Source organism: Tursiops truncatus, chromosome 1 (genome assembly GCF_011762595.2).
Source record: "Tursiops truncatus isolate mTurTru1 chromosome 1, mTurTru1.mat.Y, whole genome shotgun sequence".
NCBI classification, from domain to species: domain Eukaryota; kingdom Metazoa; phylum Chordata; class Mammalia; order Artiodactyla; family Delphinidae; genus Tursiops; species Tursiops truncatus.
Genome location: NC_047034.1, coordinates 59,396,688 through 59,424,483, shown reverse-complemented (window position 1 = coordinate 59,424,483; position 27,796 = coordinate 59,396,688). Strand labels below are relative to the sequence as shown.

Genomic DNA, 27,796 nt, shown 5'->3' with positions numbered 1-27,796 from the left:
GCCAACTTGGATACTCTCTCACTACGGATACATTCTCTGGCCTACTGCCTCTTAATCAGTCAAACACAAGACACAGGCAGGAATTTCTAGATAGCCTTTTCTGTCCAAGTGTTCAATCTTTAAGTACTGATCTGGAGTTCAAGGTCGACTTCTGGCAACACTCCCAGAATATGGCAGGTGGGTCCTCCAGGATTTTTGGCATCCTGCAAAGAACGATGGTCAGCTCTTGCAGTTTGAAAAATTAGAAAGAAGGGGTGGTGGCTTCCCAGCTTGGCTGGGAAGTTCTGATTCATCCACCGTATTCACTAGACATTGCATCTTTGGATTTCCATTTATTTCAGTCTTCACAAAATTCTCTTAATGGAAATTTCCATTCCCTGTTAGACTGTAAAAGGTACCTGGAACAGTTCTTTGCTCAAAAAAAGTTTTGGGAAGATGAAAGTATGAAGTTGCCTGAAAAATGGCAGAAGGTAGTGGAACAAAAGGGTGAATATGATGTTCAATAAAGTTCTTGGTGAAAATGTCTTTTATTTTTACTTAAAAACCAAAGGCACTTTTTGGCCAACCCAATAAATGGTGAGGGGGAAGGGAACTGATTTCTCAGTCCCTTATTGTGTCTGATGTGATAGGTGCTTTCACATATGTTCTTTCATTTCTTCACACAATCTTGTGAGGTAAGTATCATCCCCACTTGCCAATGAGGAAACTGAAGCTCAAGAGTGACTTCCCTAATGTATCAGAGCTTTGAGTGGCAAACCCAGTATTTTAAACTCTCTTCTACCAGCATTACTTAATGAAAAAAGTAGAGAAATTAGTCCTACTACAAGATGCTTTTTCCAGAATCAATGGAGATGATGTTCACAAATACCTTTTCCAAACTAAAACATGTTAAACAAGTAAGGTACTAAGTATGAGGATGCCATAATAAGTAAAACAAATAGATATCCAGTTTCTATCATTTGAGCATAATGCCTTGAATAAAGCATCCAGTGGACTAGGGATCATTGATAGGCATTTAAATCTTAATGTTTTACGTTGATGTACCTTTTTCAAAATAGTGAGCATTTAGCTGTTGTATTGGCAGGTGGCTATGTTGAGTCCATATCATTTGTATAATTCAATATTCATAGCGCACAAACACATCACAGGGTGTGTTTTGTAACAAAAGACAAAAATAAGGCGTGGTCCCTGCTTACAGCAGGCTTACAGTCTGAAAGGCCTTAAGATACAGGGGATATAACTATAGGGAGAGAAAACTTTATCTTTAAAAAACGTTTTTGCATGAAAAATTTCCAAGTCTTTGGTGATAATCAATGAAATGCCTTAATGAAGCAGGTTTTGGAATGGGAATTAAAGAGAAGGTACCCATTTGATACTGTGAGAGAAGATTGATTTGGTTTCTAGGGTATAATGAACAAGTGATTCTCAACTAATGGCAAGAAGATGCTTCCCTGGGTATCAGAATATTTGGGGTTGGAACAAAAAGGCTATGATTTTTCAAAACAAGATGGTACCTTATGCCTTTGATTCAATTTCATTTCGTTTACTTTAAAAATCCAGTTAACACTGAAGGGAATGTAGGTCTTTTGGTTTCTAAATGGGAGAATGCTTTAAAAAAGTAAGAGGTACCAAGATGAAGACCAAGAAAAATAAACAGTACAATGTGGTGTTAGAAGAAAATTGGAAAAACAGAAATGAAAGGGAAGAGTCAAAAGTAAAGATCACAAAGCAATGGAAGAATTAACAGGATGACTCTGGGTTAGTTAGTAAAGTCAGGTGAGGGGAAGGCTTACTCTGAAATTTGTCTTAGTCGAAACAACTAAAAGATTTAAAGAAGTAATCCAAAGCTCCTAATATAGCAAAAGATAAAAACAATTCTGATTAAAAAGGAAAAATATACTATAAAATATTTATTTAATAAATAAGTTTATAATCTATACAGAATTGAATAAAAAGTACAACAAATTATTTTCACTTCTTTACAAAACTGCATACAGTACAACTTGCAAATTGGGTTCAGCATTCTACAAATAGGGCCACACACCAAGATGTAAACTTATTATTGTCTTAAATAAGTAAAGGCCCTAACTGTGTACCACAAACTTTGAATTAAATTCCAGGGAAATACTGCTTTAGTATTGATTGTACCACAGTCTATTTTATTTAAAAAATTAAATAAAATTCCTCAAATACCACTTTTCTACTTGTTTCTGAGTAAACAATTCCCTATGTAGCAAAATAAAACGCAACAAAGACAAAATATAAAATTAGAGGCTGCTATTTACCATATCACTTCCTCTTCCCTTACTTAGCTAGTGTTCTTTTCCTTTCCCTTATTCAGAAAGGAAGGTGAGTGGAAACTGACTTATTCTTATCATTCATTTGCTTCTAGAATTCCTGCTTACATAAATGAATATGTCAGTTTTGGAATCCTGACACCATTATTCAGTGTTTACCTATGTCGTTCTAAAAAAGTTAACCTAGTTTTGTTTTTTGTTTTTTGTTTTTTTTTTAAGATTAGGCAACAAAATTGGCTTCAAGATAGTTACGTCTCAGGCTAGCAGCCACTTGGTAGACTAACTTCCCAATTAAATGTGCACAGAATAACATTTTTTTCAAGTAACCTGGAAATGGACTCAATAGCAATTCTTATTTTAAGCAGATATTCAAGATGATCCACCTTTAGAAACAAAGGCAGATTTAATGTACAAAATACAGGAACTAAGTCTATCCTAGTTCCTGTCCCACCAAAATAATTAATAAGAGTCTCAGTTTGTGAAAAAGACCTTGGAATGATCCAACTCTTAACGACATCTTTATCTTGAATAAGAAGGATAAATAATATAAAAGCTATAAATGGAGATGAAGTTATTTTTAAAAAGACTTTTCCATTTTATTTTGGAGATAAAAGTGCAAATACAAAATGGGTTAGTTGTATCTTTAGCCCATTTAGTAACTTTTCATCATAGAATTAATAGTCCTTCATACTGAAGAATAAAAGACAAGCAAACCTGCCTTAAGTTTTCTGATTAGGTCACTTAGATTTTTAGCAGGCCTCAAAACTTGCCTTACTATTTAACTAAATTAGCTTCTCTAGGAAGCATATGAATAATGTAAAAATGAAAAATCCACACAAATACATAATTGTCAAGATGGGAATTGAGAATATTTACACAATGAATTTTTTAAAATAAATTATTAACGACACATATTCCTTATAAAACACCAAACCAGAGCACATATTGTCAGTGATAGGAACAACTTTCATCTGCAGAAACACAAATGCACATGAATAACACAGAAATAAGAATTAAGTTGAACAGAGGCAGGTGCTATTAGAACATATTTCTGTTCTGACCTGTAACACCTGTGGCCCCTGTGAAGCCCTGGTCCCACCAGGCCAAGCATCTGGCTAATCTGATACAGAAGTACTTGACCTATGAAACACCAGACTCACTTGCTAGCAAGTATACACCACCATGTGCTGCTTGATTGCTCTTGATTACTTGGTTTTCAAAAGCAAGCTCACTTTCAAATCAGAAAAAAGTCATCCTTATATTGGCTCTCGTAAATAATCCATGAAGTACACTTCACTTCTGAACAGTATTCTATTACTCTAGGAGGACAAGGTATAGTCAACTGGCTGCTTTGAAGCCATGAAATGCACACTCATAAATATGTGTCTACACTTTAAAAAATTAAATACATCCAGGCACAGCTGCTGTGCAGAGTTCTTGTGATAAGAAGCTCATTAGCAGTGTGTTATGAAGTGGTCACTTGAGAACTTGATTCTGGATCTTGGGGCTTTCTGTATTTCTTCAAAATATTGACTGCACCATTAGTCAGGAAAACCACAGCAATGAGTGCAAAATAACCAGCGTAGATGAAGAACTAAAGAGGGGGAAAGAATAATTTATAGAATTATCAATTAGAAGGTAAGCTCTTTTATTACATATATGTGAACAGACTCCATAATTAAAGGTATATTCAGTTTCTCTATAACACTTCAAAAAACATTGTGTGCTTAAACAATGTGCCAGGCACTGAGGATACAAAGAGGCAGCACAGCATGGTGATACTGAAGGCTGATTCTTGGGTGCAAATCCCAACTTCCCCCTTACTAGCTGTATGACCTGGATTGAGAGACTCAGTCTCTGAGCCTCAACTTCATTTGCAAAACATTTTGTAATTCATAATATTTCCTAATTGCAGAGTTGTTGGGAAAGGATGAGATTATATATGCAAATGTTTATTAGCACAATGCTAATGCTGTTAATACTATCGTTTTTATTTTTGTTGCTGTTATAATTGAATCTTGCTGTTATAATTGAATCAAGCTGATATGATTAACAGGCCAAATTCTGAATATCAAGACCTCTACTCTTGCCCAGAAGAGGGCAGTAGAAGGTCAACTATCAATATATTCCATTATAAGATTACTTTTTATAAGAATCTTCTCTAAGCCAATTTTTTTTTTAATTTTATTTATTTTTTGACTGTGTTGGATCTTCGTTGCTGCATGCAGGCTTTCTCTAATTGCGGCAAGTGGGGGCTACTTTTCATTGCGGTGTGCGGGCTTCTCATTGCGGTGGCTTCTTTTGTTGTGGAGCACGGGCTCTAGGCACATGGGCTTCAGTAGATGTGGCACGCGGGCTCAGTAGTTGTAGCTCACGGGCTCTAGGGCACAGGCTCAGTATTTGTGGCGCATGGGCTTAGCTGCTCTGCGGCATGTGGGATCTTCCTGGACCAGGAATTGAATCCGTGTCCCCTGCATTGGCAGGCGGATTCTTAACTACTGAGACACCAAGGAAGTCCCTCCGAGCCAATATTTTAATGTAACTATGTTGTTTATCAACATCATCATCATTTTTGTTCTTAAAATAACTTACTAACTACTGATAAGCTAACACTCTGAGCCAGGTCCTTTAAAATTCTGTTTCATTTTCCTATAGGAAACTCGTTAATTAATCATGGCAGTTACAAGTTTCAGCACAGCCCACAAAATTCTATTATTCCATACGTTTAAACCTACCACTTCTATAGCAAGATGACAAGCACCTAGTTACTCTTCTACCCTCCACCCCAAATGAAAGTACCTAGCCCTTGAGAGGTCTTCTCAAGGTTTTTATTGCAGATAGTAACTGGGAAACACTTAAGTAATTCTTACTTAAAAGAAAGTAATAAGTTCCCATTCCTCTGCTCTGTCCACCCCCTCCCCCATCCTTTTGTGAGGCAGCATGATGCAGTGGGAGATGCCTAAGCTTTGGAGTCAGATGCTGGTTTGAATCCTGGTTCTGCCATACTATTATTGACTGTGACCTTAAACAACACAACATCTCTCAGACTCATTTTCTTGATGTCTAATCCTGATAACAACACTGCACAATTCTATGTAAAGTACCCGGCACATAGAAAGCACTCAATGCACATTACCTATTTCTCTTTTAGACCTCCTCAGTAAAAACAAAGTTACTTACTGCTAACATGTTAGGTCTTTGTATTCTAAGAAAACTAATATGTAAGGAAGGAATAATGGAGATGGAATCATTTGGGCTGAGATGAGGTACGGTAGGCACTTTTTTATTCAATTGCCCATTTTGCTGAAGTACAGAACAAGCCCTACCTACAACTCACAATCAAGAAGGCATATACAACTATACAATTCCTGAGTGAATAAAATTATTCACACTGTCTCTGTTTGTGCAGGTGTTTTCTCAATAGGTCATATGTTAAGAATCATAATGCTATTCAGCAACAGGAAGCCATTACCTTGGTATTTGGGTGAGGGGTGTTTTAAATAAAGAAGCAGGAGACTTAGAGAGCTTTGAGGTGAAGCATGGCATCTCAAACATGAGATGTAGTATTCCAGGCACAGAATTTAAAATGGAGGGAAATAATGGATGAGGAAGCAGAAGGGCTTGGCCTGGAAGGAACCAATATTACCTCTCAGCTCCACCAGGCTGGTTAATTACACACAGAAATGTTCTAGGGCCTCATCAAAAAGATGATATTGTTTGAATTTGTTTCCATGAAGCATGCTCCACTTCTGTTACCCTGATCAACTCATAACATCTTCAGTACCGAAACAGAGATCTTACCTGAGGGGTAATTTCCAAGCCAAGGCCACTGGCATCTACCACAATTAGAGTGAGCAGAGTCTGCAGTGCCAGAGCGATGAAGGTATTTACACCAAACACTAGGGCGTAGCGCTCCATGCTGAGGTTTGCAGCAATCTGAAAACTTAAAAAATAAATAAAAAGAATGCATAGACAAGAATTACTTCCAGGATAGTGTGAAGAGTAGTCCGTACTTTCTACTGTCAATTCCCTTCCCAACCAAGTGAAGAATATTTTGTTGCTAAATGATGTAAACCCCATGCAAACATCTGAAAACAGCAGGAACATTTAAACAAGGAAATAAAGAACCTTGCCTAAATGCTTCCTCAGGAGAAAAACTGGCAATACACATATAATGCTTCCTCCCATTTGCCTCTTTTAACCAGAAAATTTAATTTGTAAAGAAACCAAAAAGCTAATCCTGTCAGCTCTTCCTAATGGTTCTTTGAATCAAAATACATACGTTGCTATAGTGATGAGTAACATGTAGATGATTCTGAAGACAACGTAGGATGCGTAGCACACCCAAATGTTACCCACGGTGTCCATGATGTACACTGCAGCAGCAATCAGGAGAGAAAACAGAGACAATGTCAATTCTCCCCAAGTGGACCAGGATAATTTTATGTAACCAACTGCAAACACAGCAACAGCACCTACAAAACAAAAAGAGAAAATTTGTCATTTTGCTACACAAATACTATTTCAATAAATTAAAAATTCATCTTAGATTATTACATTTTAAGATCTTTTAACTTTTAAACAGGGTAACTTAAGATTATGGAGGGCCTTGAAAGACAGGCAGAGAATTTTGGACTTGATGGAATAAATAGTATGGAGCCATGGAGAGATGATGAGAGACTGAACTAGGGCAGCTGGTAATGAGAAGGAAAAGGAAGATACAGAGCCAGGGATGCTGCTAAGGAAAAACTACTGAGGCGGACACAGAGGCGAGAATCAAAAAGAACCACTGCTTGTAGCTTGGCAACACGGCAGGATGGCTCATCTCTCTTCCCAACTGAGGGGCAGTTTATTATGTGGTAAAATGATGATGATTATGATAACGATAGCTAAAATGTATAGAGTGCTTTCTAAGTGCCAGTCACAGTTTTAAGTGTTTACAGAAATCATATAAAGTTTTCCAAAACCTTCTGAGGTGGGTCGACAAATTAGAAAGGGACAACAGAATAAAATGGCCAAAGACACAGGCTCTGAGTTCAAACCGCGACTTTACCACTTACCATCTATATCATCTTGGCCAAGTGATTAACCTATCTGTCCACAGCTTCCTTAACTGTAAGCTGGGGATAATAATTACACCTATCTTAGGAATTCTGTGAGGACTGAGTGAACATACATAAAGTCTTTAGAGCAGCGCTTGGCACATATAAACAATATATTTGCTACTGCTGTTATAAAGTATTGTATAGGTTACTCCAAGTTTTTCAACAAGTGGCAGAAGAACCCAGTAAATCAGAGATAATGGAAACCTAGATAAGAAGACAATTTAGAGGACTATTATATTAGGTTTCCCAAAGGTTAAAAGAATTTAAGTTTGTTAGTCATAGCCCTCCACCTCATGTGCAATTCTAAATTGTCCTCCTAAATTATAAAATCAGAGCTCAAAATAAGTAATCCATTCTCTGGGGTTACTTCAAACTTGGGAGGGGAGAGAAAATCTGATTATGGTTGACTTCACTACCAGAGGAATCTCCCCCTCCCAAGCTGCCCTACCACCCTGCACTGCTTACCCAGTAAGGTTGAAACGGCCTCCACGCCACCGTTATAGATGGCAGCATGACGAGAAGGCATCACCTGCTCCCACAGGCCCTGTGCATAGTTCACGACTTGAAAATAGCCGCAGGTGGAGAGGGCCCACCACACGGACCAGCAGAGCAGAGGGCGAGAAGAGTAGCACACCAGGAAATCATTCCACAGGACCTTCAGCACAAGGAGACGGTCTGGCTTGGATTCCTACACAGAAAAAGGGAAGAAGCCAGCTGTACAGAAAGCAATTGTATAGACTCAATTTTCTATTCAACAGACTTTTTTCTTGTTCCTTGTGAAAACCAATTGCTTATTTCATATACGTGTGTGTGTGTGTGTGTGTGTATGTATAAACTTCTTAGCAATTACATTTATCCCCCTGGGGAAAAAAACACATTCTTATATAATTTTTGCTTTGAATGCTCTATAAACATTAGTACATCCAGCAAATGATATACTGTTTACAAAATGAAGGTAGAAAGATGGTCAGAAATCGCGTACTTTAGCCAAAGGGAGATGACATTCCATATCTCCCCATACAGTGGCAAGCAACATTAAGAATAAGCAATAATTTGGGCTTCCCTGGTGGCGCAGTGGTTAAGAATCCACGTGCCAATGCAGGGGACACGGGTTCAAGCCCTGTTCCGGGAAGATCCCACATGCTGCAGAGCAACTAAGCCTGTGCGCCACAACTACTGAGCCTGCACTCTACAGCCCGTGAGCCACAACTAGTGAAGCCCACACGCCTAGAGCCCGTGCTTCGCAACAAGAGAAGCCACCGCAATGAGAAGCCCGCGCACCGCAACGCAGTGTAGCTCCCGCTCACCGCAACTAGAGAAAGCCCACAAGCCCAACGCAACCAAAAAAAAAAAGCGCAATAATTAGCAACCCTAGTAAATCACTGTTCAGGTAGAATCCATGAATGAGAACCTATCAGATTCACTGAAAGATAATAGTTAAGACAGAAATCTTAGAAAGAAATAAATCAAAATATTAGCAGCAGTTCTCTCTGGCTGATGGGGTAATCAGTGATTTTAATTTTCTTCCTTACACTTTTTCTGTTACCCAGTATTTATGGGAAATATTACTATTACAATGAAGTAATAAAGCTACTATGCATGTAACTGAGTGAATCAAAACATTACTATGTACCATCATCCCTGGACTATGCCAAGAAGTCAATATGAGATTCCAGACATCCTGTGAAATAGCTATCAAAGGTTGCCATAATTCCGGAGCCTCGCTCAGAACATAGGAACTTTTACTTTTGCAACTAACATGGGAAGGCAAAATGAGAGAATCCAAAGGGACCAAGAGGAAGCTAACTGTGAATTAGCATATAAGAGCCAGGATGTGTGACAGGAGCCATGTTACACATTATTAACACCAATGGCAGCAGCATGATTCAACCCGCTTGCTGGCTGGAACCCATATCTTGCACATGAGAACCTACAGATGTAAAATGACTACTCCCACCTGCTGTCAGCCCTTTCTCCTTTATTTTTAAAAACGAGGTATAATTGACCTTTAACTTTATACTAGTTTTAGGTATATAACAATGATTTTATATTTGTATACAATGTGAAATGATCACCACAATAAGCCTAGTCAATATCCGTCACCATACAGTTATAATTTTTTTTCCTGTGATGAGAAGTTTTAAGATCTACTCTCCTAGCAACTTTCAAATATGCAATATGGTATTACTAATTATAGTCACCATGCTGTACATTACATCCCCAAGACTTATTTACAACTGGGAGTTTTACCTTTTGACTCCCCTTTACCCATTTTGCTACCCCCTACCCCCTTCCTCTGGCAACTACCAGTCTGTTCTCTGTATCTATGAGCTTGGGGTTTTTGTTTTGTTTTGTTTTTAGTTTCCACATATAAATGAGATCATGCAATATTTGTCTTTCTCTGTCTGACTTACTTCACTTAGTATAATGCCCTCTAAGTCCATCCACATTGTTGCAAATGGCAAGACTTCATTCGCTTTTTAATGGCTGAATAAATAGTGTTCCAGTGTGTATATAAATTTGTCCATATACCACATTTTCTTTATTCATTCATCCACTGATGGACCCTTAGGTTGTTTCCATATCTTGGCTATTGTAAATAATGCTGCAGTGAATTGGTGGGTGCCTGTATCTTTTTGAGTTAGTGTTTCCATTTTCTTTGGATAGATACCTAGAAGTAGAATCCTTGAATCATGTGGTAGTCTGATTTTTTAAAATTTATTTATTTAATTTATTTAGTTTTGGCCGCGTCGGGTCTTCGTTGCTGCATGAGGGCTTTCCCTAGTTGCGGCGAGTGGAGATTACTCTTCATTGTGGTGCACAGGCTTCTCATTGTGGTGGCTTCTCTTGTTGCGGAGCATGGGCTCTAGGTGCACAGGCTTCGTTAGTTGTGGCGTGTGGGCTCAGTAGTTGTGGCGCATGGGCTTAGTTGCTCCGTGGCATGAGGGATCTTCCTGGACCAGGGATCAAACCCATGTTCCCTGTACTGGCAGGCCGATTCTTAACCACTGCGCCACCAGGGAAGTCCCTGATTTTTAATTTTTTGAGGAACCTCCACACCGTTTTCCAGTGACTGCAACAATTTACATTCCCACCAATAGTACACGAGGGTTCACTTTTCTCCACATCCTCACCAACACTTATTTCTTATCTTTTTGATAACAGTCATTCTAACAGGTGTGAGGTGATATCTCATTCTGGTTTTGAGTTGCATTCCCCTGATGATTAGTGACATTGAGCATCTTTACATGTACCTGTTGGCCATCTGAATGTCTTCTTGGGAAAAATGTCTATTCAGATCTTCTGCTCATTTTTAAATTGGATTCTTTTTTTGCTATTGAGTTGTATGAGTTCATTTTATAATTTGGATATTAACCCCTTATCAGACATATGATTTGCAGATATTTTCTCCCATTCAGTAGGTTGCCTTTTCATTTTGTTGATGCTTTTCTTTGTTGTATAGAAGCTTTTTAGTTTGACGTTGTCCCACTTATTTTTGCTCTTGGTGTCAAGTTAAAAAACACATTGCCAAGACAGATGTCAAGGAGCTTACCACGTATGTCTTCTTCTAAGGCGTTTTATGATTTCAGGTCTTACATTCAAGTCTTTAATCCATTTTACGTTAATTTCTGTGCAGCCCCTTCTTTAAATAGAACCTTTTAATAGGCATAGTTAGGTGTTTATAATACCAAGTTAAATGCTACTCTTTTCTTAGCTCAGTTATATGCAGAGGGAGATGTGTCTATTATCAAGCCAATAGCTAGGATGGAAACTTGAGAATAAGTTTGCTTCTTTTATTGTGCTGTTGAAGGACACAATCCTAATTCTTGCTATAAACAATGAACATTTTTTTCATGATGAAAGGAAGACTATCATTATTTTCTCAGATATTGATATTTCATTACCCAAAACATAGTACAAACATATACATTGAGCCTTAACCAATGGGGACAAATATAGTACATCTGGTTTCAAGGAAAAGGAACCAAAATATGTATCATGGAAGAACTGGTGTTTGAGACAGGCTTTGGGAGATAGATAAGATTAGAATAGAGAAACAAGAACAACATTCAAAGCAAAGGAAACAAGAACAATAGCACAGAAGAAGGCGCTTTCAAGGTGTACTTAAGAATCGGCAATGATAAAGTTCTCTTCCACCATAAAAGGCTTCTGGGACACTCTGTCCTGCTCTGGCCTGCTGTGCACTTATCTTGTTCCAAGAATACTCATTCTTGCCTTTGCCTGGTATCTCGTAGAGCCCTAGTTCATAAGCCCTAGTTCAGGGGCACTGGAAACCTTTTAAGAGTTGGCACAGAGACCTGCCTTTGGCTACTCTTTTTCAGGGGAGATAACACCTATCTGAGCTTCAAGGGCATTAAGCTGCCAAAGGTAGGGGGCACAGCCATATACGGCTACACACTCTCTCCCTCCATCCCAACTCAGACATATCCATTGGCAGGGGCCCAACTGGAGATATCCAGAGGGAAAGGCTGTGACCACAAATGAAAAAAAAATAGGGAGGGTCAAAAGACAGACTTTGTCCTTCACACAAGTCTTTCTGATCCTGGCTTTTAGTGCTCAGGGCCAGCCTGGTGAGAAAGGCAGAATACTGCCCAACACAAACCTCCCCCCAGTCACTTTCACCATTATGGTTTCAATTCTTTGGGTTCGGAAGGCTATTCTGACATGAAAAGAAAGAAAGATTGGCCTTGAATTAACACTGAGTAAAAAACCATAAAGTTATAAACCTACATGTAGGTTATAATTTCATTTACTATAAAATCTGTACAAACAGTGATATTTAGAAAGGGCACTAAAACATTAACAGTGGTAAGTAATCTTTGCACCCAGCAGTTCAGATTATTTTGACTTCTTTTTATGTAGTTTTCTGTATTGTTTACTTAAAAAATTAAGTATGAATCTTTTAAATAAAATCAGTAGAGCTCCGGTTCCGTCACCTGTAAAATGGAGACAGTGATACCTATATCATAGAGTTTTAATAAGAATGAGATAATGAATATAAGATTTTTGGCACAGTGTCTGGTACCCAGGTCAAAATAAATGGGAGCTGAGATGATGAATCAGCAGCATACCTGTCTACACTCAGATGAGAAAAATTTCTGAATCTTAGGCTTTTTACAGTAAAATGGAAATTAATGCTTACTTCAACAGGTTATTGCAAGAACTAGATAAGCATTATTCAGTATGTAGCAAGTGCTCAATAAATGTTGGTTTTCCTTATATTCTATTTACCATGACTCATTAACATAATCAACAAATAGGTCCTGAGTGCTGTTATTCAACTTTGGACTTCCAGGCCCCATCTGCCTGTTAGCGTTCACTTCTTAGAGTTTCAACTGCATGCTGTTTGTCCTCTATCTTGCTCCATGCGGCTCTCAAGCCCTCGTAATATGACCACATTTCTCGTGCCACATGTAAAAATTCTAACATTTTGCAGATACTGAATTAAAAATCTATTATTTACATTGACTCCACCATTTTCATTTTCCTGGTGTGTTCATTAGAAAATTCAAAATTACATATGTGCCTGGCATTATGTATTTTTTGGTGAGCAGTGATCCAGAGGATGGAAATGTATGCCTCCTTCGACTCCTTAAACTTAACCCCACTCTGGGGCAATGTCCCAGCCAGGCAGAAACTGCAGGTGGAGCTGGAGACCTTGAAGAGTTTGGCTATACTTCCAGCTCAGCCCAAAGCCCAAGGATGATTCTGGACTTTCATTCTGACTCGTGCATTTCAGATCTTTCTGGGTTTGGACCTGGTATATATGTCCCTCCCAGTCCGCCCTGCCTGCCCCTTCAGTTGTCACCCCAGCAGGATCTCGGTGGCTTGGGCACTTCTGGGTTTTTTGGGGTTTTTTTTTTTGGCACTTCTGTTCTTAGCGGCTCTCTCCTCCAATGTTACCAGGTGGGAGGGCAGGCGGACGCACAGGCGCTGATGCCAAATCTGCCACCTCGGGCGGCGGCTGCTGAGCCAGGTACCCTGCTCTCCAGCTTTCCCGCTCTGGTGGCCGGGGACCCAACCTGTACAGTTAGAGCCGGCCGGAGGAGAAGGGGCAGCTGCCCTGCCAAGAAGCTCATCACCCTCAAGGCAAACACCTCCAACCCTCAGACCCCCGGGAGATTCAGAAGCGCTAGACGGTCCAGGGGCGCGCATCCTCACCTGCGCGCCCCAGGGCCTGACGTGTACTCTGCGCATGCGCCACCCCTCCCTAAACTTTTGCGCCCTGCGAACACACGCCCATTGTTCGCTCACAGGTTGCAGAGTATAAAAAGGCAACAGGCCAAAGAGAGCGCACTCCGCTTTTGGCCGAGTTGACAGCTGAAGGAGAGTGCTCGGAGCCCAGCTCTCTATCCAAGGACCGACCTCACCCAAGTTCTCTAGGGGCAGTTACTTAGGTAGGCCCTGCCCCTCACCCCCGCCCCGGGCACTGGGGGACCAGCACCTGCCAGGAGGGTTCGGCTGCCCCCAGCCCGCTCCCCGCGCCCACCGACTTCCCGTGGCCGGCCCGGGTCACCCAGCTGTCTATGGCCAGCTATCCACTCGCAGGCCAGCCCACAAGTGTCCAGTGACTCTGCATCTGCGCTTTGCCACAGAGTCTCTGAGACCCCATTCTACCATCCCGCAGACCCTGCGCTCCTTTCTGGGGGTCCTTATCTCCATCTGCAGTCGAGGCCATCGGAAGAAGGCGGTGATGGGTGCTCGCACCTCCACGACATCCCGCAGCTCAGTGTCCGCAGTGGACACAGTCACTGTCAGTGTGGCGCGGGGGCAGCCAGTGCTGCCCACGACACCCAGCTATGTCCCGAACTACAGCACAGATAAGACAGTGTTGAGGGCCCTGGGAGAGAGCGGGCAAGGGATGGCCAAGCAGGAGGAAGTCCCCACAGTCACAGGGAGGAACGAAGACCAGAGAAGCGGCCCCGATGACACCGGGGGCGCACGATCTGCATTTAGGCCCCTGGGGGGCTCCTTCTTCGTGCCCAGGCCTGGACCTCTGCAGAGAGACCTCCACGCCAAGAGGGCAGAAGACAGATCCAACAGGAAACTGCAGACCTCTTGTATGAGCTCCTGCCCCCAAAGAAACGCCATCACGAGCTCATATAGCTCCACCCGAGGTTTCCTGCCAGTGAAGAGAAGGAGGGGTCCCGCCATACCGCAAGGGCTGCCCCAGAAGTCTGCAAAGAAAGGGAGCAAGGAGGGCCCTCCGTCGCCCTCTGCAGCTCCGGTGGTTTCCCAGAGGAAAAGCCAGCCTGACAAAGATGCAGAGGCAACAGGAGGGCAGAAACGGCCCTGGAGGAACGGCTCCCTCACACCTGACGGTCCCAGGCCCCGAAAACGCAGGATTCCTCTGCTGCCGCACAGGCGAGGGGAGCCTCTGAGGCTGCCCCCAGCCCCTAAGCTGGGTTTCCGGGTCACCAACGAAGACCTAGACTCGGAGAAGGAAGCAGCGTTCCGGCGCATCAACAGTGCGCTGCGGGGTGAGACCTAGGCCATCGGAGGCCTGGGCGCCGTGCAGCCTTCCTGTCCCTTCCTGCTGCCTGCCGCAGGGGCTGCTTCTCCGCAGAAAATGTTTCATAGTTATTTCTATTTTAATATGATCATGGTACATTAAAATATATTAGTGCTTGCCTGTGAATACTAACGTCGCTTGACTTGTAATTTTCTATATTGTTCTATATTTTTGTGACTAAAGGCATTACATGGGGGAATTAAAAGAATATCTTGAAGCGATTTTGGCTTTTGATCTGCCACTAATTCCTATTTAACCTTAATTCAGGGGTCGGATTCTTTGACCCAAGGAAACAGAATAGTATAAAAAGAAAGAATGTGAGTGTCAGAGGGTGGCAGTGATTAAGTATAGCAAGAGACGCCTTTGCAAAAGTTACTGTTGGTCCCAGAAGACTCTCACTTAGCTGTGTGACCCTGGGCAAGTCACTTCACCTAAATATCTGAATTATAGGGCTGTGCTGATGATTTAAAAGTGACTGGGCACGGTGGACGCTCATAAATCCTGGGTTCTCAATAAAGCCACTGCCCTGCTCCTTGGTCCTTTGGAATTACTATATTAGTAAAATTTATACTTGACAGTAATTTTAGCTTAAAGTTTATTTTGTCTATTTCATCTCAGCCTTTTGGCTAAGATCAAGTGTAGTATCTGTTCTTGTCAATTTAAATAGCAAGAGAAAAGAAAGAAAAATAACGGGCATGCCCCCACACTCTTCAGACAATAGGAGCCTCTTAACCTGTTCCTTTGTCCAGAGACACAGGCCATGTCTCAGTGAAGGCCTCTGCCATCACTGAGGTTGCAGGGGAGATGTGGTAACTGGGGAGAAAAAGACCAATGGGGATGACCCCCTCACACCTCAACATGCAAGCCCCCCACTTTCTCACTTGTCTAGCTAGAAATAAAAGGTTGATCCCATGGTTTTAACTTTCAGCTGCTGCTGGACTTTGCATGCCTTGCGTAAGCTGGGAGACAGAGGCAGGAAAAAACCCACCATAATCACCCTGTTAAGGCCATGAAATTAACTGCCCCGCCCTTATGAAATTAACACTGGAGTAAGAGAGACAGATGATAAACACACACATAAAAGAGAGCTTATAGTAGGAATAATACTATAAAGAAAGTAAAAAGGGTAATGGGCTAGCAAGTGACTTTGGAATGGAGTAATGATTGCTAAGAGTGTTAAATGGCTTTCTGAAAAGCTGATGTCCGAGCTGTGACCTGAGTGACATAAAGGAACCAGCCATGAAGATCAGAATGAAGGGCAGTCCTGACTGACACAATCTCCTGATTTGAAGTTCTGAGGTGGGAACAAGCTTGATGTGTTTCAGCCCAATTGAGAGATAAGGTCAGAGAGGTTGGCAAGCAGCCAAATTGTATGGCCTTTTGTAGGCCATGATCAGAATTTTGCATTTTCTTCTATATACAATAGGAAAATGTAGGGGGAGGGGATAACTAGGGTTTAATGCCTAGACTATGAAGATTTAAGTCAAGGGCTGATGATTTCAATTAAATTACTTCTGTGTATCCCTACATATGTGAGGGACTGGAGAGGAAAGGAGAAGTTGTTCATGGTATGCCTGGGAAACAGAAGAAAAAAGAGAGTACCTTCACATCAGTCAGCTCACAAAACTCAGGATTCTAGAGTCAAGTAAAGCTTAGTGATCATCTGATTTAACACTCTACATTTAGGGGTAGCCTAACTCAGTTAAAGAAAAAGAATTTGTGGGACTTCCCTGGTGGTCCAGCAGTTAAGACTCCGCACTTCCACTGCAGCGGGCACAGGTTCCATCCCTGGTCGGGGGAACTAAGATACCGCATGCCACGCGGTGTGACCAAAAAGTAAAAAAAAAAAAAGAAAAGAAAAAGAGAAAAAAAAAGAAAAAGAACTTGTGATGGAATTAGTACCAGACTCTCATAACTCTTCATAAGGCCCAGAATACCTTCAACAAATTCAAAGGGAAGATGAGAAATTATTTACAGCCTCACAAATAAAGATCTACAGTGAAGGTACAAAGCTGTTCTTGATTATTCATATCTAATGATAAAGATAATAATAGAAATTACCGTGTATTGATTACCTACTTATGTATACTAATTTGAAAGCTCTACATGGCTTTATTTAATACTTGAAATAGCCCTATGAGGTAGGTATATGAATGAGGGAACTAAAAGTCACAAAGAATTAAGAAACTGGCCCAAGGTCACCCTGCTGGTAAGTACTAGTACTGGGGACTGCCTCCCTTCTTCAAAATCCGCTATACTCTGCTTCTATAAATGATATTGAGTACAAGATAAAAACAGTTATTTTGCTGCTGTCTGTGTTTTATGGAACTCACACACACACACACACACACACACACACACACACACAAAGAATGCTTCCTAATAGTAAAAGGTGTCAGTCTACAAATAAAAGTATAGTTTTATTAACAGATATTTATTAAGCATTAATCTCATGTCAAGCCCTGTGCTAAAGAGTTGGTTTAATTTACATCATTTCTAATGGATAAGCTACTTAAAAAAAATCATGTCCAACTATATGCCAAGCACAAAATGAGTCCAGTTGCCTGTTTGGGAAAGAAAATCACTGGCTTTGGCAGCTCCTCCTCCTGCAATGTCAGCACCCTCTGCCCCAAAGCAGTAGGACTCATTCTGAAAATCAACTTACAAATACTCTAAGATAACTTGTGGACTGGGCTATCACTTTGACTTCTACCTCATTTTCCCTCTTTTTAAGTCAAGATAAAACCACCCACTGACCTAGAACTCTTCTTTACTGTAATTACCACGATTATCATTTATGGTTCATTGATGGGCTTTGTCAACTTAAGATGGCACTGTGATCTCCAATATCCACATTCTAATTTTCCTTCAAGCTCGTCAAAGAAAAGCAAGCAGTATTTTAGGGCTGTACAGCTGCCAAGCAGCACTGCTTGCCTGTCCTGGTGTCGGTAGCTGAGCCAAGGAGACCATGAAACTGACTTGAATCCTAATTTTACCTCACCATGGCCAACATGATGGTTCTGACCATGTTGTTATCCCACCGAAAGACTTCACGGAGCAAGGTACAGATTGAAGTGGATTTCATATCTGCTCTAAAATTATGTCTAGGAGTACATGTGTGTAATTTTGCACGACTCACTAGTGTTGGATCTGAATCCTTATCTCTAAAATGAAAGGGTGATGTGACCTAAAGTCCCTTTAACATGCTCTGATTGTTATATGATTTGTGGTTAGAATCACTTCTAACTCTAAAAGTTTATAATTCTTCACCATATCAAGTACTGACATTTTGCATATCTATAAATAACAAATATCAAGGTGGTCTAGGACAGAGTTTTTTAAATTTTAGATTTCACCTCATTAGTTGGTAATAAAATCAGTTTAGTGGGCAGTGATCACATTATAAAAAAGTAAACGAAATGTGTCAGAATAAACCATTGTGTTGTAAAACTTTTGTTTCATGGATGACTTTGAGGGGTTCAAGACTTCAGTGGAGAAAATAACTGTAGATGTGGTGGAAATAGCAAAAAAACTAGAATTAGAAGTGAAACCTGAAGTTGTGACTGAACTGCTGCAATTTTATGATAAAACTTGAATGGATAAGCAGCTGCTTCCAATGGATGAACAAAGAAAGTGGTTTCTTGAGATGGAATCTACTCCTGGTAAAGATGCTGTGAAGACTGTTGAAAGGACAACCAAGAATTTAGTGCATTACATAAACTTAGCTCATAAAGCAGGGTTTAAGAGGACTGACTCCAATTTTCAAAGAAATTCTACTATGGGTAAAATGCTATCAAACAGCATTGATGCTGCAGAGAAATCATTCCTGAAGGAAGAGTCAATCGATGCGGCAAACTTCACTGCTGTCTTATTTTAAGACATTGCCACAGCACCCCAACCTTCAGCAACCACCACCCTGATCAGTCAGCAGCCAACAAGATCGTGGCAAGACCCTCCACCAGCAAAAAGATTACGACTCGCTGAAGGCCCAGATGACGGTTGGCATTTTTTGGCAATTATGTATTTTTAAATTTAGGTATGTATATTATTTTATACATAATGCTATTGCACACATAATAGACTACAGTATAGTACCAACATAAATTTTATATGCACTGTGAAACAAAAAAAATTGTGTGACTTGCTTTATTATAATATTTGCTTTACCTCAGCGGTCTGGAACTAAACCCACAATATCCTTGAGGTATGCCTGTATCACACATAGCTGTCAGCACAGATGAGGAAGATAACTTCCTATCCTTACATACTGTGGACTTCAATTCAGAAACTGGAAGTAGATATTCATCATTTATTGGAATCATTTCACCTATTCATTTAGAAAATTTTTTCTAGAGCTTCCTTTACATACCAAGTTCTGAGGATAGAAAGATGAAGAAGAGACAGACATTGCTGTGGCTTCTAAGACATCTCCAACATGAGCAATATAATGTTGTGCCAGCAACTCAATAACAAAAAAAACAAACAACCCAGTCCAGAAATGGGCAGAAGACCTAAACAGACATTTCTCCAAAGAAGATATACAGACTGCCAACAAACACATGAAAGAATGCTCAACATCACTAATCATTAGAGAAATGCAAATCAAAACTACAATGAGATATCATCTCACACCAGTCAGAATGGCCATCACCAAAAAATCTAGAAATAAATGCTGGAAAGAGTGTGAAGAAAAGGGAACACTCTTGCACTGCTGGTGGGAATGTAAATTGGTACAGCCACTATGGAGAACAGTATGGAGGTTCCTTAAAAAACTACAAATAGAACTACCATATGACCCAGCAATCCCACTACTGGGCATATACCCTGAGAAAACCATAATTCAAAAAGAGTCATGTACCAAAATGTTCATTGCAGCTCTATTTACAATAGCCAGGAGATGGAAACAACCTAAGTGTCCATCATCAGAGGAGTGGATAAAGAAGATGTGGCACATATATACAATGGAATATTACTCAGCCATAAAAAGAAATGAAATTGAGCTATTTGTAATGAGGCGGATAGACCCAGAGTCTGTCATACAGAGTGAAGTAAGTCAGAAAGAGAAAGACACATATATATGGAATTTAAGAAAAAAAAAAAATGTCATGAAGAACCTAGGGGTAAGACGGGAATAAAGACACAGACCTACTAGAGAATGGACTTGAGGATATGGGGAGGGGGAAGGGTAAGCTGTGACAAAGTGAGAGAGTGGCATGGACATATATACACTACCAAACGTAAAATAGATAGCTAGTGGGAAGCAGCCGCATAGCACAGGGAGATCAGCTCGGTGCTTTGTGACCACCTAGAGGGGCGGGATAGGGAGGGTGGGAGGGAGGGAGACGCAAGAGGGAAGAGATATGGGAACATATGTATAACTGATTCACTTTGTTATAAAGCAGAAACTAACACACCATTGTAAAGCAATTATACTCCAATAAAGATGTAAAAAAAAAAATCTAAAATAAAATTTAAGTAAAAAAAAATAATAATAATAATGTTGTGCCAGTCCCGGAGGTCATTTACTCCAGAGGAAAATACATTTGTCATCCCTAATATAAATCAACGTTATATTGAATGAATGAATTAATGAAGCAACTCAAGATAAAACCAGAATCCAAATGAATTGAGGGACTTTCCTGTCTGCTTTTCACCATTGGTCTAGCCCCAGAGTAGCAACCACCAGGCATTTAAGGCTGTGCTTACCTGTCCCTCCATGGGAGGCTCCTCTGTATTTAGAGGGATTTTTGATTCAACGTCTTCCCACTGCGGAAGGTGGTTAGAAGCTGAGGTATCAGTAGCAATGCCACCATTGTGTACCTTGACGCCATTTGCTCCTTGGCAGGAGGGAGGAACGTGGTGAAAGAAAAGACTCTTCTGTGGCATAGGGAGAAACCAGGCTACAGCGAAAGCCACAGAAACACAGGTAAGAGAGATGACATTCAGGCTGAATAGGGACCAGCCTGCCACTGAGACGAGGATCTGCCCTAGGACAGAGCCCACTGTGAAGCCCACCAAGGTGGCACTTCGACAGTAACTCGTGACTTTCTGGTACATGCTCAGGTCTACCACACTGTAGATGTAGGAGTAATAGGCAATTTCAGTGGCTGTGGCGATGCCATAGAAGAATTCCAAGAACTGAATGGCCAGCAGTCCCTGGGCATAGAGCAGCATGAACCATGTAACAATAAGGCTGAGTCCCTGCAGCAGAACAACAGGTTTATAACGGAGGAAGTCTGTGGCAAGGAACACAGGAAACAACAGCACCAGGTAAGAGTAAGTCCATACTGGATATATTTCATTGAAGACCTGGTAGAAAAAAGATAAAATCCCGTTAGTGATCTCAAAGGACCGGGAACATTCGTAACAATTTATTCTTATGAAACAATCTACCAGTACCTCAAAGATCTCATTTTTATCAACCAAAGAAATCTTGACAACAATTCTGATAATTGTTTGGAATATACTTCTCCGTTTCCACCCCATCGTCTTTTTCCTAATAAAATCTTCCCTATTCATCAAAGCCTAGTTCAAGGCCTTCCTCATCCTGGAAGACTTTGCTGCAGCTGATAGTGTTTGTATCCCACCACCCAAAAAGCTCTCCTGATACTGCTTTGTATGTGTCAGTCTCCTCAGTTACCTCATGGCACTGCTTCTTAACCATGGCTACACATCTCCCAAGGAGCTTTCAAAAATGTGGATGCCTTGCCGCAGGCATTTTTTAGAAACCTCCCAGGAGATTTTATTATGAGCCAGAGTTTAGAACCATTGCTTTATAGGTTCTTTCAGGGTGGACTTGACTTTCATTTGCACACTGTTTGGAAGATACTTGGCTCGCACACTGTTTGGAAGATACTTGGCTCAATAAATGCTTTGGAAACAAATAAATGTTTTGGAATCATTGTCAGTTCTTACTTCTAGCCACAGAACAGGGAGCCATGATCCTACTGTTTGATTAGGTTTCTCTGATTTTAAGTTTCATTTCTTTGGGGTAACATGAATAGATAAAGAAGGTAAATCTGTCCTACAGTCTTAACAGAGTAACTATCTGTGGATGGTAGCATTATAAGCAACTCTGTTGTCCTTCTTTTTGTATGTCTATACTATGAAAAAAATGGAAGGTTTTTTTTTCATTAATTTTTCATTGGAAGATAGTAGAAATAATATTTAAACCACAAAGACCCCAGCTGGAATTTCTGTTCCATCATTTGCCGTATGATTTTAAGCAAGTTTTTTTTTCAGTTCCTTTTAGCCTTAATCTCCATTATCAGTAAAAGAGAAGTAAAACCTATGCCACAGGGTGGTTTCTTGCAAGGACTAAATGAGAGAGTACATGTAAATCACTTACTCTTTTTTCATACGTTTAAAGACTTAAGGACTGAAGCTGAAACACAGACCACTTGGGACAATACAAATTAAATTAACTGAACTGTCGTCCCCATTCTTCGAATAACAATCATTGTAGGAGACTTTTCCCTCTTTTTACACCTACCCCATAGCCTAGTAAGTTCCTGGGGCTTTAAGCGAGTCAGTTTTATAAGTGATCATTTCAAAGTTTGGATCAGTGGCCTCAGTTTTTAAGTGCGTTCTGAAAGGTAGTCTTACTAACAGTCTAAATACTTTGTGATGGAGCAATCTAATCCTTGGGTTTGACTTACTTTTTAACTCTCATGTATACCTCAGTTCACCCAACTAATTGTTTTAAGGTTTTAGAGGAACAATAAAGTAAAAATTTTATTTTTAGTAAATTATTATAAAATAATTGCCAATGCAGAGAACAACTATAAAAGGAAAACATAATCTGAAATACATTCCAGACTTGATTTCTGACTGGCTGAATATCAAAAGTGATTTGTCTAATAGCCTCGCCTTCATGAATTCCGGTCTAATTTGTGTTTGCAAATCATCTAGCAACCTCCATTTACCAGGAAACTTTCTTGTGCCTGAATGTGTGCGTGAAAGAATAATCGAGAACTGTAGAAATGATTCTTATTCACAAGTGTGTAAGTTTTATCAAATGAGGAACAAAGTGCACTCGGCTGACTTAACACAGGGTCAGAGGCTTCTCAGTAGAAAACCAAAGGGTATAAGGGCAACCTTGAGATGAAAGCCGTGAGGAGTGAAGGCTTCCCTACAGACTTCACAGGTGTGCTCCATTAGCAACTTCCCACTCCTTTTTTGCCTATAGTTTTATTCATTCTCCTACAGTTTTCTTAAGTGTGAAACTGCCTCCTCTGTTTGACTCTGCATATTTCTTCACCTTCACATTTTCCCCAACATAATACTACAAAGCTATTAGCCACCACACTTCCCCTTTAAAAATACCTTCCTTCCATACCCAGTCTTCTTTGTTCTCCACCACACCGCTTGGAACTTTCACTGATTCTTCACTCCAGTAATACTGTCTGCACTTAGACATGTTATATACCCTTCAATACTAGTTGTCCCCAAACGATTAACTGTGAAGTTTTCGTTATATAAACCTCATCCTTTCAATTATCAATTTAAAGTGTTTATGCTTATGAGTCTAATTCCACTCCTAATACAAAAACCACAGTTTACGTAATGAAGATAAGGAAAAGCAATGCCAAGTAGAAACTAAAATAAAGGCAAGCAGGGGAAAAAGACCAGATATGTTCTCTTTAACTTATTCTCAATGAGAAATCTGAATTTTCTCCTAGGAGAGACATCAACCCAAGAGGACCGTCCCTCCCACAGCATTATCAGCATTATAATAGTACATCTCTACTGACACCACACGCTATGCTAATCACCTCACCTATATGGCCTCATTTAATCCAAACAACGCTAAGCGGTAGATGCTTTTATCATCTCTATCTTACAACCAAGGAAACTAGGCCTTATGTGAATTGCCCGAAGTTATCCCAGCTAGTCACCGGCAGAGGGAGTATCTGCACCTAGATATTCTGAATCCACCACCCTAAAATGCCCCATTTCTTCAATCAGAAAACTATTGTTGATCATCTACTATGTTCCAGGCTTACTTCTAATGCCATAAAGCAGCTTTTTCAACCTGCGTAGGGGTGCTTTTATGGGGCTTTCATGAAGAGAGAAGACCAGACAATATGCAGAGCTTAGCCACTGTGTCTCCAAAAGTCTCCATAAGACCCCTTCTCTCTCAATGCCTCCAAGGAGAAGCTGTCACACCAGGAAATGCTTCTTTGATGGATACTCTGAATCCTGAAGCGAAACTTCCTACATGCAAAAATGTACAGGTTACAGACTCTTACTGGCCACACCTGGACGGTACCTTCTTATCTCAGGTAAAAATCTGCCGTGTGAGCTAAGGGAACTGATTTTATTCTAAGGTGCCTTTCACAGTTCTTTGGATCAGAGCTTGTTTGTGCCTTCTTCTGAGACACAGAGTCAAGGGAAAACAGCTGTTCAGTTTTAAGCTCTAATTCAGATTTACACTTTATTTTAGAATCACATTTCAATTAGACAACTAGTTAGTAAGCACTTATTTGCACAACACTGTTTTCAAACTGTATGGAGATTACGAAAACAAAAAAAGAATAAAATGAAGCCTCAGTTCTCCAGGAGTTCTGAACCTAGTGAAGAGCACATACACGGAAATTATTGACAAGGGAGTTAGGAAATATGGGGGGTTGCTCCTTTGAGATGGACCTTGAAGGATGAGAAAGTTAGATCCACTGGATTTATGACTATAAGATTAACGTGGATGGAGCTTGGGCATGTAGAAGGCAAGGGGAAGAAGGATGTAGTGGGAGATAAGGGTGTTAAGGAGATAAGAGCCAAATTCTGTAAGGCTCTCAATATTAGGCAGAATAGTTTTAAATTTAATGTCTTAAAAGTATCAAAGAAAGGTAGTGAATGTCAAATCCCATGCTGGAAAAGATGAAAGAATAAAAAATTTTTGGTGATAAAGAGCTCTATTTTATTAAAAGTTTGGCTTTCAACTACTGAAAGACAAATTTTAACCTGTTTAAAATTTATAAAGTGATACAGGTTAATGGTTTTCCTGAAATCTAAGAAAAAAAAATCCTTTGAGTGGAAAGAGGAAATTCTGACCTTCTTTTCCTCCTTTTGTCTTTGGCCTTGGTTAACAACAGCTCTATATCTAAGATGACTGCTCTTGGACCTTCTAAAGTCTCCTGAGGGAAATACAAAATTCAACACAAATAGACTGACCATGATTTGCCATTTGCTTTGCCTAAAAATCATGTAATATTAAATAAATAAATAACTGTACCTTGGTGAAAACCAGCAGTCAGAAAGGAGAACAAGTTGTCCTATTTATTTCAGTTACTAGAGATTTTTAAAAACCTAGGGTTCCAGAGAGGGTGGACAGAGCCATACTGTGCACGACCATCAGAATCGGCCATGATTCTGAGGTCCTCAGACACAAACGACATCCCTTTCCAGACTTCTGGATTTTTCTTCAAACCCTGCCCTCTTCCTCATCTAATGTGCAGTAACAGAAGTGTGCTATGTTTTTGTTACACATTCAGCAAATGTTTCCTAGGCCTGGCCCCTCTGCTTTATTGCTATACGCCTCGAACATATTTCACTCACCTACGCAGCTTTCTGATAAGACAGGACACATGATGGCACATCACACAGCAATTCTGCCCAGGGCACTTGTACAAAACAGTTCGGCTTTCAAATATCAACAATGGGAGCATGTTTCTCTCCCCGTGTGCTTCTCTTTCAGGCAAGGTGCACAAACTGTGCAGATCACGTGGCAGTTCACATGAAATTTTAATTGTTAGCAGCTCACAGACAGTATCATTTCTGCTTCAGTGGCTACAATTCAGATTTGGTGTTTGCTGTGGGTCTCCAGAATCATTCTCTCTTGTATTTACTGAAGTAATTGTCTTCTTGGAGAATCATTCTGTTCACAAGAGTTGGCCCTTTCCCCTTTACTATTGTTTTTAACCAATACTGTAATTCAAATAGGTAATGAGTAACTCTTACAGTTCCTTGTGGAGTGGTCCATAAGACTGAGAAGTAGATCTGAAGTTGGGTAAAAGTGCCACTTGCTAGGGGTGAGATAATGTGGGAAACTCAAGTGAAATCCTCAACCAAGAGTTCAATCCCTTCCCTGTTAAGTGCCCTTGAAAATGGAGGAGCAATGCAACAACAAACTGGATTATGAGTAATTACATCCTGCTCTGACCTGTTATGCAGGGATACTCAAAACAGGTGACTACTAATCACAGGGTAGAGAGTAAGGTTTAAATGGGAGGAGTACTTCACAGCAGCTGGGACAGGAAGGCAGGGTGGGAGGAGAAGTAGACATAAGAAATAAGAAACAGCTAACAACTGCCCACTCAGCTTTCACCCTTTTGTTCCAGAAAGGAATACCAGACCTCAGCTTTCTTGCTTTGTAGTGTTCAAGGAAGAGGATGCTGAATCTGCTTTACTTGGGTTTTGTGGTAGCAGCTTGAGTTTACGTCCTTTTTCAGTTAATATAATGTCTTTCTTTTTCAAAAAACTGGTGTTGAGATTGACCATACACTTTAAAGAGTTAAACACATTTTTAAAGTACACAATGCACTCCAAGTACTTTACTTATAAATCCTCCTGGGGAAGTCAGTCAGCAAAAAGTTCTTGATCATGGACTATGTACTCTTAATTACTCTCAACGTCGCAGCAGAACAGAAAGGAACAAAACTAACATCCGTGAAGCAACAATTCACAACGCAAGAAAAACTATAATTAAATGCCAACTATGTCATACCATCTAAATATCTGCTTTTATCCCGGGAGGTGGGGTTGGGGGAGCGTGTGGGAAGCGTATTCCTGGACACAGTCTCGCCCAACCAAAAATCAAGACAAGATGATGGGTTCTTGTTGTCTTGTACAGTCCTTATTTGAGCACTTCCATCTCTCAAGGGTAAACAATGCAAAGTAGGGGAAGGAAGAGGGTGCAGCAGGTAGAGGGAAGATCCTTTCAGAAAGCAGGAGTTACTCAGCATCTGGTTCCTTACTTTCCGGCAGCAAATATTTATTTAAATCTTTACCATGTCCAAAGTACAACCTGCTGTTTTCCCTTTTATTCTCCAAATATTCTCCTCCCCCCCCGCCCCCGTCCCCGCCCCCAAGCAGGAACTGCTGGATCAGTCGGAGCAGAGTGGGGCTAAGTTCCATTACAGCATCATCAGCACATCGCCTGAAGCACACGTGAACTGGGGCTCCCGAACCGCGTTTCCAGCCCTTCACCTAAGACACGGCTCATCAATCCAACGCAGGAGAGAAAAACAGCGTGAACTAAGGCAGCGCCTTCCAACTGAGAAAAGTCAGCAATCTCTGCTCAGAATGGCTCCCGCGTTTCGAGCGCCTTTCTCACTCCTCCTTTCCTCAGCTACAGCCCCTCCGCCCGCTCTCACCTTTTCCCGCACATCTCGGCGCCCGCGCCCCGCGCCGGCCGAGCCACCTCCCGCCCGCCCCCCGCGCCTACCTCCCTCTTCGTCAGGTTCTTGTCGGGCCCCAGCAGGTACGGGGTCAAGAAGGGCTCGGACGGCCTGAGGCTGGCGAAGAAGCCGTAGGCGCAGAGCAGCGCGGTGGGCACGAACCAGCACTCGCGCGGGACCCGAGCCGTGCGCAGGAGCATGGTGGCCGCCGCCGCCGCCCGCCGTGTCACCGGGCCAGGCACATCCATCTGGGGCGCGAGGGGCGGGGACCCGGCCCGGCCCTTTCCTTCTCCTTTTCCTCCTCGGCCAACCGGAGTGAGGTTGAATCGTTGCCCCAGCGCAGGAACCTGCAATTGCGAGTGGCGCCTCCTCCCGGCAGGGCCAAGCAGTTCTGAGACAGTCGCCTCTGATCGCAGTGACTCCCAGCCTTTGCTGGTTGCGGGAACCTCACGAGTCGCCACC

The 27,796-nt window shown here is 41.2% G+C and overlaps 2 protein-coding genes and 1 pseudogene across 3 annotated transcripts; 2 read left to right on the top strand and 1 right to left on the bottom strand.

Annotated features, from left to right (window-relative positions):
- Positions 1-1,895: 1,895 nt before the first annotated feature.
- SLC19A2 (solute carrier family 19 member 2) lies at positions 1,896-27,796 on the bottom strand. 2 transcript variants are annotated; one of them, XM_004325967.4, is made up of 6 exons: positions 27,382-27,794; positions 20,643-21,245; positions 7,868-8,090; positions 6,580-6,772; positions 6,099-6,240; positions 1,896-3,891 (listed from the first exon to the last, which is right to left on the bottom strand). In XM_004325967.4, the coding sequence occupies exons 1-6, from the start codon at positions 27,580-27,582 to the stop codon at positions 3,763-3,765; spliced, it is 1,491 nt and encodes a 496-aa protein (XP_004326015.3). In that variant the 5' UTR covers positions 27,583-27,794; the 3' UTR covers positions 1,896-3,762. The 2 variants fall into 2 exon arrangements, with proteins under 2 accessions (XP_004326015.3, XP_073660759.1); XM_073804658.1 differs by lacking the exon at positions 20,643-21,245 and having other exon boundaries at positions 27,382-27,796.
- Positions 8,226-15,670, top strand: LOC141278642 (putative POM121-like protein 1). Its single transcript, XM_073804659.1, has 2 exons — positions 8,226-13,821; positions 14,052-15,670. The coding sequence occupies exon 2, from the start codon at positions 14,118-14,120 to the stop codon at positions 14,913-14,915; it is 798 nt and encodes a 265-aa protein (XP_073660760.1). The 5' UTR covers positions 8,226-13,821; positions 14,052-14,117; the 3' UTR covers positions 14,916-15,670.
- On the top strand, positions 15,543-15,648 carry LOC117310005 (U2 spliceosomal RNA; annotated as a pseudogene).